The following is a 12,106-nucleotide window of genomic DNA, read 5'->3' on the forward strand; positions in this document are numbered from 1 at the left end:
ACATCTGTGTTTTCTTCTTATCTTGTGCAGTTCACCTTTGAGAATGTAAAGTTTCGTCAGCTGCAGAGGCAGAGTTTTCTCATCACTAATGATGGCCAGGTACCCTGTACTTTCGCCTTCATCCCCAAACTCACAGACTCCCAGTATTGCAAACCCTGGTTACGAGCTGAGCCCAGTGAAGGCCTCTTGGATCCTAGTGAGTGTCTTAACACCTGTTATCCACCTGTTTATTCATCTATTATTCAGTTTAACCAAAATGTGAAGAAAGTATTAGACAGCATATGCAATACCAGAAAAAAAGTTAAGGTTCTATGTACTGTTGAAAGCTTAAGTAGTTAGTAAGACAATCACTGTTGATCACGGTGTTTCTCTGATGCTCTCTTTTGCAGATGAGACCATGGAGATTGCCCTGGAGGTATATGTGAGTAAAGACTCTGTAACTTTGCTCAACTCTGGAGAGGATAAAATTGAAGACATTCTAGTGTTGCACCTGGACAGAGGGAAAGACTACTTCATCACTGTGTCTGGGAACTACTTGCCCAGCTGTTTTGGTACATCTTTGGAGACCCTGTGCCGTATGAAGAAGCCCATCCGTGAAATTCCTATCACCAAACTCGTCGACTTGGTGAGGCATAGGCTGCTGTCACAGGCTTTTCAAACTATAATTTCGGTTAGAGAGAGAATAATGTTACATTTTAGGCTATGTTTTATGTTACTCTATAGTAATTTTTAAAGTTTCATTTTAGATATAGATGTTATTGCCACAAGCATGCCTCTTGTGCGAATTAAGTGTACTATGCTTGACCACACAACATTTGAGGCCAATAACCTGCAAGTGTCCCGTGTAACATGCAGCCATGTTTTTTCACTCAGCTGTACTTTTGTATCAGCAAGAAAGTGGTCTTTTTTGTTTTGGTACTTATTATTCCTTGAATCTCTTATTTTCCTCAGTGACTTTACAATCAGAATCCATTAATTATCAGTGGAATTATGGTATTTTCATAATGACTAACACTTACAGTTTTTTTTTTGTTTTTAATTTAGTTAAAATTAGTTCAGAAAGGTTGAAACCATAAATCCATCAGTACAAACCATTAGCTAATAACTACCATGATCTGCTTTAAATAGACAATAATGCAAGGTTAGGGATGCAACACGTCATGCATGACTACAGGAAAATGAAATGATTGTTTTAAATAAAACGCCTTCTACAGCAGTTCCCTTCCATAAGTGTGGAAATGAATCTGCATACAGTACCATGAAAATGTCAGAGACTTGCCTTCATCTGTTTAATTTCCAGTTAAAACAGCCATTAAGAAAAAAAGCAGAAAAAATGCATATTTAACATAATTTGTTTTGGCTTTATTCTTGAAGTTATGTCCAACTTTTTCTTGGGAGGCTTATTTTCAGTTTTTTTTTAAATAAAAATCTGCAGGGATATTTTTCCACACCTCCAAAGTCCAGTCTTAGAAGTTGGTTGAATTTTCTGCTTCTCATCATCTAAGTATTCATTTAGTATAACACATTGATTGAGACTGTGGTCTGGACTTTGTTCTGAGAACACCAGAAGTGACTTTGTTTGATATACAAATGTTTTTTTAATTTTTTTGTGTGTCTCATCAGAATTATCTGTTGAAAAATGAATGACTTGTACTCATTGGCTGTTTTGACTGAAAATTAAAGAAATGAAGGGTGGTCTCTGGCTCTCGCACAGTACTGTATTTCACACTCTTGCATAGCTGAGGATCGTTGCTGTTGCCTTGTTTTAAAATGCCTATAGTCATGTAAGGAATAAGGAAACGTTTTTATGAAAACCTTTACTTCAAAGTTATAGAATGTTTAGTTCCTTTTAGCCTTTATTCAGCATGGTCTCTCTGATCTTCAAATTACTGTCTGCATTTATCACTGTGCTATTTTCCATACATGCAAGACTGAATGGTCTTTTTTAGGTAGTAGCCATCTTTAAATAGTTTCTTTCATTTCTGCTGATCTGCTTCTCTGGCTTCTCACTCATGGTGAGGGAAATGTGCTTACCATTTCTTATGCAATTCTTTTCACTAGTTATGCAATTTCTCTGTTGTCTTTCCTTTCATCTCTTCCTCTTTTCCAATCATTGACTCTTGGGACTGCTTGATTCTCAGGGAGAAGATAGCTACATGGAAAAGGTAAAGCTCTGTAAGGACTACTGAAGTGTTTTATGCCTAGAAGCCCCAGAACAGAACTGCACCCAACTGTGTCTAGTGTGTATGTGTGGTTATGTGTGATTGCTTTGTGTCTTGCATGCTTGCAAATGTGGACTCCTGCAGAAGCCTGCTGTGTGCAATATTTGTCATATGCTGCTTTGAAGTCTCTTTAACATGTTCATCAGGACGCCAGCCTCCTCCCTCTGTGCCCATCTGTATCGTTCCACATTAGGCCAGTTCAGTGTGCTGCTCAGGCACTGATTAAGACTAATGAAAGTTTAGGCTCTGACAGCATCCTGTTGGAACAAGTCCAACATGATTAGTCTTTTTCTGTCAGGCCCGCACTAATAAAAACCTCCTCAGATGCTTGATGTGTTTCACCAAGCTCCATTGCTAGCAAAAGCTGAAAGCTCCCTGTATTTGAGAATCTGTGGACCAGCACGGTACTCTGCTTAGCATCTCTCTAGTTGGGATGTGTGTGTAAACCCATTCCCAGGGCTTATTTTTGGCCCTGTGTCAAAGTTCGCAAGGATCCATTTACAGTGTCTAAAGGAATGTGATAGGTCTGGTACAAAATGGCCCTCTTTCAGTGTCGCTTATCCCTGTAAATAATGTGTGATTCTCTTAACCTCTAACCTCTAATGTATGAAATACACCCCCTTAAATCATGTCTCGACTAAAGTCAAAAACATTCTGATAAAAGTGCAGTTGTATATTTCTTCTTAACATGTTAATGTTATTCTGTTTCCCAGGAAAAATCCAGAATGAACTTCCTACTGGAAAGCACTACCACAGAAGACAAACCCTTAAAAATCCCAAAGGAGATCTGGCTACTGGTTAACCATCTTTTTACCAAGGCCTGTCAGCAGGTGAACTTTTTATCACTGGTTGAATGCAATCATTTTTAGAGGAATTCAATGCATCAGACATTGAACTAATTATACTTTGTTTCTAGGAGGAGCTTTTCCAGACCCCTGGCCTGCAAGATGAGCTGCAGTGTATCATTGACTGTCTGGATACCAGTATTCCTGACTTCATCCGTATCCTTTCGCTCCAGGTCCATGCTATACCTTTACTGGACCATCGCAGTGGTCGTTTTAGGACTATATACATGGAGTGTCCGTTGAGTGATCAAGGCTGTTTCAACGTTTTATTAAAAATGACCCAGAAAATATTTTGACTCAAAAAAAATAAATATATATATATATATATATATATATATATATATATATATATATATATATATATATATATATATATATATATATGTATATGTGTGTGTGTGTGTGTATGTATGTGTATATATATATATATATATATATATATATATATATATATATATATATATATATAAATATAAAAATCTAACAGTTATTAAAATGACTCAGAGAAGAGGCCTGCTCAGCCTCTTACTTCTTTATTTGTTCAAAATAAACATACAGTCTACAACAAAGTTGAAGTTACCTTCTTATTTCAATAGTTTGTTACACCTTAAATGGTGCTGAAAATTCAGATAGGTCTAATCTGCACTTTCTCCCATATACCCTCTTTTTCTCTCTCACACACAGCATATACAGCATGTTTTAGTAAGGTGGTTGAAAACAGCGAGATAAATCATAATAGCTTCACTGTAAGCAGTACAAATACCCATTTTCATTTACTACAGTCACACTGAGATTCCTAGAAATGAATGCATGTGAAAGAGATTATGGATGTGGTTAAAAATGTTACAAGCAAGTTACAGTTTTGCTTTGCTCTGCTCTGCTGGTGTATACATGTAATGTCATGTGCTGAAACTTTGTCCCAGATAAGCGGGTGGACGCGTTCTAATTAGCCAATTAGTGTGAAAGAAAACTTGGAGTGCCCCCCAGGGTGGCCGGTCAGATTTCAGTGCGATCCTTCCACCCCTCTGGCTTTGCCACTGGAATGTCGTCCACATACTTTTATATGTGGACAGTGTGAAGTATAGAAAAATGTTTCCTAGTAAATGTGAACCTCACTGTGTGCTGCTATACTGTCGGACAGTGATTTGCAGCGAAACATTTTTCTACTTATAGAAATATAATGCCAGTCTCTGCCAGCTTAATGATAGTGAATGAGAATGCTCATCTTAAGTGCTCTGCCTAAGCTGTACTCTCCCATATAATTCAGCTCGGCACTCTGTAACCTGGCTCCTCTTAGACTGAGTGTTTTTGGCAAAGAGCCTTAGATCCTCTTCTGTCCTACTGTAACATGGTTTGAACCCTTTGGCTTGCTCCCTTTCTCTTTTCTTTCCTGCTTTCACTTGGCCTGTCTCTGCACATTATCATGGATGTCCTTGCATTCCAATTTGTCTTGCATTCTTCAGTTGTGTTTGAGGTCTCCATGACTCCTCTTTAGTTGTAAGGCCACAGTGTGAGCATGTCTGAGTGGGTGTTCAGTTTGTGTTTTCCCTAACTGTGTGTGTCAGCTGGCTGTAACCATTCAGTGGCTGAGGCACTGTTGATCTTCTTGGAGGCTCTGCCTGAGCCTGTGGTGTGTTACGAGCTCTACCAACGATGTCTCGAATGCTCACATGACAGCCGCCTCTGTAAACAGGTAAACACACGAACAGCTATTAACTAGATGTACTAGTGCTGAATGAATAAGTAAGAAGCATAGTGCAGATGCCTTCGGGTGTACTTCCTTAATCAGTGAACGTGGTGGTTGAATGTGCACGTTGAATAACTGCATGATGATTGTGCATTAGTGTGATTTAAGGAAAACCAGAAGAGAAACTGATACTCAGGTGACTGAAGGTCAGTGCTGGGCCTGATCAGACTCTGTCAGCAAGTGCAATCTATCCACAACTACATAGAGAGGGATATTACAGTTGTTGTGCATAAACCCCTTGTTACAAAGACAAATGCACATATGAGAGTTCTGTAGCATAAGAACCAGAGGCACTGGTCTACAGAGATGTGGAAAAAAGTCATACATTCAGATGAGTCATCTTTCACCATATTCTCCCCAAGTGGGAGAGAGCATGTGTGCCCTGCACCAAGAGAATGGTACTGACCTGAATGGTTGACACTTACAGTGAAAGGTCGGTTGGCTCTGTGGGAGGCAATTTTGCTGACATGGTTTCGGTCTAGGTGTTTGACAGCGCTTTCTACTACCCTTAGCAAAATTTCAATTGAAGAAATATATTTTGGTAGAAAAATGTTCCAGTATTTTCAGTGCACAGATTATACTTTGGTGATGCCCTGAGGTACACCAACTGGCCGCTTAATTAAAAACCACTTCCTTGTCCATTTTGTCAGCTCCACTCACCATATAGGTGCACTTTATAGTTCTACAGTTACAGACCACCATCATCTGCTTCTCTGCGTACTTTGTTAGCCCCCTTACACCCTGTTTTACAATAGTCTTGACCCCTAAAGGACTGTCATAGAGCAGGTATTATTTGGGTGGTGGATCTTTCTCAGCACTGCAGTGACCCTGACATAGTGGTGGTGGTGGTGTGTTAGTGTGAGCTGCTGTTTTTAAACACCCCCCTGTCACTGCTGGACTGAGAATAGTCCACCAACCATTCCTGTAGGCAGCATCCTGTGATCACTGAGGAAGCACTAGAGAATGACCAACACAAACTGTGCAGAAACAGATGAGCTACTGTCTCTGACTTTACATCTACAAGGTAGACCAACAAAGTAGGAGTATCTTATAGAGTGGACACCAGCACAACACACACTAACATGCCACAACCATGTCAGTGTCACTGCAGTGCTGAGAATGATCCACCACCCAAATAATACCTGCTCTGTGGTGGTCCTGTGAGGGTCTTGACCATTGAAGAACAGGGTAAAAGGGGGCTAACAAAACATGCAAAGAAACAGATGGACCACAGTGCTCCTATACGATAAGTGGAGCTGATAAAATGGACAATGAATTTAGAAACAAGGAGGTGATTTGAACGGAGTGGCTAGTTGGTGTATATCTGCACCCGCCAAAGTATATTTTAGCCATTTTAAAAATGTTAAAGTATTTTATTTATCTGTTTTGGAAAAAAAAAAAAACATGCTTTGGATTTGTCTGCTAATGTGGAGGCAGCTTTGGGTGAGGCACAGTGAGCAGCAGTTGCATCCTACACAAAACTAGCACCGTTGTCTTGGCTGAATTTGCTTTCTCTTAGTACAAAATAATGCCTATAGTTGCAGTTACATTAGTGATTCGTCAAATATTTACTTAACAGATGAGTATACCAAAATATTTATCAAGAAGCAGCACAAGGAAATGGAGAGCTCAGGTACTTTTATGTGTGCAAATTCAGTGTCAGGGAAGCACTTTATGAGTCTAGGATGTGTATTTGTTTTCAGTGTGTTTAACCCCTCTTGTCAGTGATTATAGTTTCTTCTGTAAGTCATGAACACTTCAGCTCACTGTTATTCTCCTGCCAGAGTGTTTAACAAAACAGCTGGCAGACTTTAATGCTGGAGCAAAAAAAGGCTCCAAAATGGATCTAAATAGTTACCTTTTACAGTCACCTGTCTGTATGTACATTTATTTCATTCTCTGTGCTCTGTCTAAAGAAGCATTAAACTTGATTAGAATAAAACGAAGCTGATTCTTTCCTTTTTTTCTGTTAAACAGTTAATATCTCAGCTCCCCCGAGCTCACCGCAACGTATTCCGCTACTTGTTGGCTTTCCTCAGAGAACTGCTCAAGTACTCAATCGACAACAACCTCACTGCCAATCTCCTAGGTCAGTCACTACTTCATGCTTGTACTAACCTACACTAACTGCAGTCACATATGTATGTGCCATTGTTAATTTAAGCTCCTTTGCTATTCTTTTTATACAGCTACCCTCTTTGCAAGCCTTCTCATCCGGCCACCACCTAACCTAACTGGGAGGCAGACATCCAACGATCGGCAGAGAGCCAATGACTTCATTCTAGGGTTCCTAATGGGCAGTGATGAGGACTGAGGAGCCTTTCAGAGATGATGGGTCATACATCCCTCCAGGCATAGGCGGTGACCCGTGGAAGCCAGAGAGTTTAGGTGTGTGTGTGTGTGTGTGTGTGTGTGTGTGTGTGTCTGCCTGCCTGTGTGAGTGGCTTAACTTACTAGATATCAATGGACCCACCCTGCACTACAATGGCTGATGGGATAGCAAGATGACGGCATTGCATTGAGCCTCCTTTTGCACAGACACTGCATGTTGGCTCTGGTGTGCTGTACGTCTCCATTGCTGGAATCGTGAGGTTTTAGCCTGGACTAGTCCAGCTCTGAGAGCTTTAATGGCTTTGTGGTTAGCCTGGCCATGAGACATTTAAAAAAAAGTTTTTCCGCACTTTTTGACCTCTGGTGGGATGTTTCAATGCCAAAACCAAAAACTGTTCACTTGACTGAGGTGTAAGTGGGATGGATGGATATATATAAATAATGTATGCGGTCACATGCACCTGCAAACAGAAAATGACTTGTACACTAAGAAAGAGCAGTGTTTGACTGCTGTGTTCGTTCTGAATGCTTTCTCCAATTGAAAAGTCATAGCTCAAGGCACCTTTCATTCTTTCTCACAGCCCAAGCAGTGTGAGAGACCATGTAACTGTACAAAGACTGTCCTGCTCCATGTGACATCAGTGGGTCAGGTGATGTTGTGATTCTTGAAAGGTGACTTAGACAATCGATTACCTTTTGGAGGAGAGCTTTCTGTGAGTGTACCTGAATCATGGTTGTGTGTGTCTGTTGTAGTGTAATATTGTTATTTATATATTTTTGTGTTCTCTCACATCTGTCATTTTCTTGATCTTTCTGCTTTGGGAACTCTCAGAGCTCGGTCAGAGCTCCTTCAATAAGATGCATTGGAATTTGCTTTTGGATCAAAGATGACTCTAAAACGTTTGTTCTGGTTTAGACTGTTTAACTGGCGAAACCTCCATCATGCTGTAGCTACTTCATAATATTTCTTCTGTGTTCTGACCAATGCTGTTAAAGTAATACGCCTGCATTTTTCAGTCTAATGCTGCTGCATCTGTAGCATACAGTTGGTGAACCATGAACAATAATTCTGATTAGGGATGCACTGATACCACTTTTTTCCATTACCAATAATGATGACCATACCTCATCCTCGAATATCTGTTGATACTGAGTGCCGCTACTGATACAAACCCAGTCTAAGCTGACTACTCAGTAATTGTGCGATTTAGGCAAAATATCGAATTGCATTTTTTTTCTGACCAGTATTTTGATTGCAATTTGACTTGCGATTATTTTCTATTGAGTTCCAGGCATTGATTTTGGCAAAAGCGACCAGTGTGCCAGTTTTTGTGACTTGAGGCTTGAACACTGAATGTAGTGTGTCAGAGTGGCAGTTGATTGTGGTTGTGTTGTGCACAGCACATGGGTGTTCTGGTTGGGTACGATTGCTCTAACACATCTAGAGATGGTGCACAAGCTCTGAGTTATTTGTTTACAATTCCCCACTTAGTTTGTTAAAACAATGTTCTTGATAAATGTAGGCTATAACAAAATTGCAGATCTTGGGATTTTAGAATTACCTTCTTTAAAATTGCATATTTGATAAAAACATTTCAGCCTCCATCGATACATACACATCAATGCTGAAATTTCTACTTTTTAATGAAATAGTTTATTTTGACCAAAGCATTGAATAAAACATGCTAGGCTCGAATGAGTGGCATTTACTGGTTGGAAAACTTGGCATTTGAATGGTTTCTGAGCCTCTCTTCAACATTCTGGCATTACAGTTCTTGCAGTGATTATCAATACTGCTTGTCTCAAACATGAAATAATCCCTCAAAGACACATTGCTGACTTCAAGTACTTTATTGCTGATACCGATACTGTATTCAAGTGTCAGTATTGAGCTGATAGCGATACAGTATTTGTATCGGTACAGCACTAATTTTAATGCATTTCTTTATGCGTAGGAGAAAAACTCTGAAACATTGACTCGAATCACATGTACTGGAATGTACTTTTATAGTGTTTGTGATGATCAACTATAGCCTACATTTGCGGCAGAGATTAGGTTGAAAAACACTTGACTCTTTTAGGCATTGTGACGGTGAGCCTGTTTCAACAGAAATCATTACAGTCCAGAAAACTATGGGGTTTGTCTGTTTTAAGTCTACTAAGCTCAACATGTTTCCAGTGGTTTACTCTGTAACCAGGTGTGCCCTCTGCTTTTCAGAGAGTGTCATACCTCATTGATATCTTACCTGATGTAAATGTGTTGTCCTGTACCTACTGACTGTTTTAATGTACTGTCTTGTGTGTTAATGTTGATGCAAAATGTGTCCTCCCATGCATTACTATGAGTGCAGTTACATATATTATGGCTGCTGTACACTCAGCACCCACTCACATGAACCTTAAGGGAGAGTTCCATTTGTTTTTTTGTTTTTTGTTTTTTGCCCCCCGCCCCCCCAACTGCTTTTAATTACCCAGGATGGTGCTAACAGGTGGTTTTTAGGTGCACTGCCTGAAGATTTAGATCTATAGTACACTAATCAGCATAAGCTACCCCTTCAAAGAAGCTCCATTTCTGTAGTCCCGTCTGTAATAGTCATTTTAAGACGTACTGTATAGTGCAGTATAGTGGGTCACTTACAGAAGTTGTCACAAGAATTGCAAATGTTCCATGATGTCGTTGACCTAAAACACATCAGGGTTTTACTGGTTAGAGCCCAGGTATGTTGTGAAGGTGAGAAAAGTTGGAATTCCCGTTTTTACTTGACTCTCTGTACAGTCTTTGTGTCATTGGTTCTGTTGGGAGTTTGTGTTGCTGCTTGTATGTCTTTTTCTTTTTCGGTGGCAAGATTGCAGTATGTAATTGTGTAAGCAAGTGAAACCATCTTCAAACAAGCCAATATATGTCATTTTTTTATATTTTGAAATTGTTGTAGGAATAAGATTATTTAACCTGTTTTTATCTAGTGAAAGTGTTTTGTTCTGTTGGCAGATAATTTTACTTGTTTTGAGAAATAGTGCAGGTCATTTTGCTTATTTAAAGAAATAATATTTGATAAAATAGTGCAATTATCTGCCAATGAAATAAAAACAAGTATAAACAAGTAAAACATTGTTAAGGAATAGGTTAAATAATCTTCTGCCAGAAGATTAACTTTAAAAGTGAATTTCCTCAGATTTTATTTAAAAATTTCTCCATAATTTAATTGTTTAGATGTAAATTAGGTTTAGAGTTGCTCCGTTCTAGAAAAACCTACCAAGTCAGTATTGTTCACAGTGGTTGTGATAAGAACCAGACGTCTAAAGAGTTTAAAACCTCTGAATTCAACCTCACAGAAGCGGTCACATGAAATTATTATGAATACACTGCCAGATGCCTGAGATATTGATTTACAGTAGTTTTGTCATAAGGTTTTGAGGAACATGCAAAGCAGTGTAAGGCTTATTTTTTGAGTGTCCAGTACTTTACAGTTATTCACATTATATACAAAACCACATTAGAGCCGTGTAGGTTCACTGGTGGGTTTGGATAGTAAATAAAACTGCTATTTGCATTGTGAACATTGTGAACTCTGGTTCCTATCACTATCACTAAAAGATATATAAATTGGTAAGTTTCTCTACTATTTCACATTAAATCTCTCTGAATGGCTTTACTGACATCTCAATGACTGAATTGTGCAGATATTTGGGGAAAAAAAGTATAGTATAGTATAAGTATATCCCATTCATGGTGTGTCAGATGTATTTGCACAGGAAACTGAGTCAATGTTCTAATGGTTACTGGAAAGGTTTTACTGATATCAGGAAAAAGCCGGTGTGATGTAAAATCACATCAATTGTTTCCACTGTTCAGTGGAAAACTCCCTCAAAGTCTTAAAACAACATGTTTGTTTGCGCAGAGACGTGCTGAAAATAGCATGGAAAAAGACAAGAAAAAGATCCTCAGCACATCCTCACTTCAAGTTCAGTATGCATTGTTTTCTCTTTGAAAGCTCTTAACATGACATGTTGTCAACCTCGAAAACGACCACGGCCTTCTGCCACTGGACGCTACTGCTTTTCTGCTCGCCTACTGTACAACTGCCTCGGGCTCAGCCCTGCCGATCTCTGCTGTGCCTGACCTCTTAACCACGTCTGCTGTTCTTACAAGCCTGCGTCTGTCGCTAGGTTTAGTCACCTGCTGAGCCAGCCTGCTTGTTTTGTAACTTCCTCTAAGGCAGAGGCCATAAGTAGATTCCTGAAAAGGGCCTGGCAGTAGACCGCTGCTTTACTCGAAGCTTAAAGCACTTGCTCAGCATAGCCAGTGTGTGACGTCTCTGGAAGGAATGAGCTCCATTGGCTCGAGTCAGTGGAACCGAGGTTCCAAACAAACTTCTCATTCACAAGGCTTTTTGGGTCTATGTGGCCACCATTCCCACTCTACACGCTCTCTGGGAGATTTTAATTGGAGGATGACTCACTTGCGTTGTCTTGTACCTTCTTTTCTGTTATTGTGTTTTTATGTTTGTTTCTACAAAAGTCTGTCTTTCATGGTACATATGCAACTGAATACTTGCACATCTGTCATTTTTCTCCTTTTTTTTTGGTACTTTTAACTTATTTAATGGAAATAAAACTATAAAATCTTAACTGGGGCAGTTCAATTCATTTGCATGAGTTCTCTGAATAAATGCACTGGACCACACTGATGCTTTCTACGAAATGTTGTGCAAGTTCTCGATTGTTGCTGAGGAAGAGGGATTGCAGTAATCATTTATAAAGGGGAATTCAGTGGTTATTTAGAGTTGTTTGATGTGAAGTGCTCCATTTTAGAGAAATTAGAGACAAAGTTGTTCACCGTGGTGGTGATAGGCAAGGAAGTTTATTTTTAAAGCACCTTTTATACACTTGGGCCATTCATGATGAAATGCAAAGATAATTAAAATTATAATTTAAAAAAGAAAGTGAAAGGGAGTACAAAT

The 12,106-nt window shown here is 39.3% G+C and overlaps 1 protein-coding gene across 2 annotated transcripts in view; it reads left to right on the forward strand.

The window, feature by feature from the left end:
• Positions 1 to 11,774, forward strand: part of ocrl (OCRL inositol polyphosphate-5-phosphatase) — a 30,042-nt gene extending 18,268 nt beyond the window's left edge. Inside the window, exons 17-24 of one of the 2 annotated variants that reach the window (XM_036569014.1) lie at positions 31 to 196; positions 390 to 625; positions 2,142 to 2,165; positions 2,936 to 3,052; positions 3,139 to 3,223; positions 4,633 to 4,760; positions 6,792 to 6,903; positions 7,004 to 11,774. In XM_036569014.1, coding sequence (XP_036424907.1) covers positions 31 to 196; positions 390 to 625; positions 2,142 to 2,165; positions 2,936 to 3,052; positions 3,139 to 3,223; positions 4,633 to 4,760; positions 6,792 to 6,903; positions 7,004 to 7,128 — 993 coding nt within the window. In that variant the 3' untranslated portion in view covers positions 7,129 to 11,774. The remainder of the gene's footprint in view (positions 1 to 30; positions 197 to 389; positions 626 to 2,141; positions 2,166 to 2,935; positions 3,053 to 3,138; positions 3,224 to 4,632; positions 4,761 to 6,791; positions 6,904 to 7,003) is intronic. The other variant, XM_036569015.1, reaches the window with a different exon arrangement.
• Positions 11,775 to 12,106: the final 332 nt, after the last annotated feature.

This window comes from Colossoma macropomum, unplaced genomic scaffold (assembly GCF_904425465.1).
Source record: "Colossoma macropomum unplaced genomic scaffold, Colossoma_macropomum, whole genome shotgun sequence".
In the NCBI taxonomy this organism is placed as follows: Eukaryota; Metazoa; Chordata; class Actinopteri; order Characiformes; family Serrasalmidae; genus Colossoma; species Colossoma macropomum.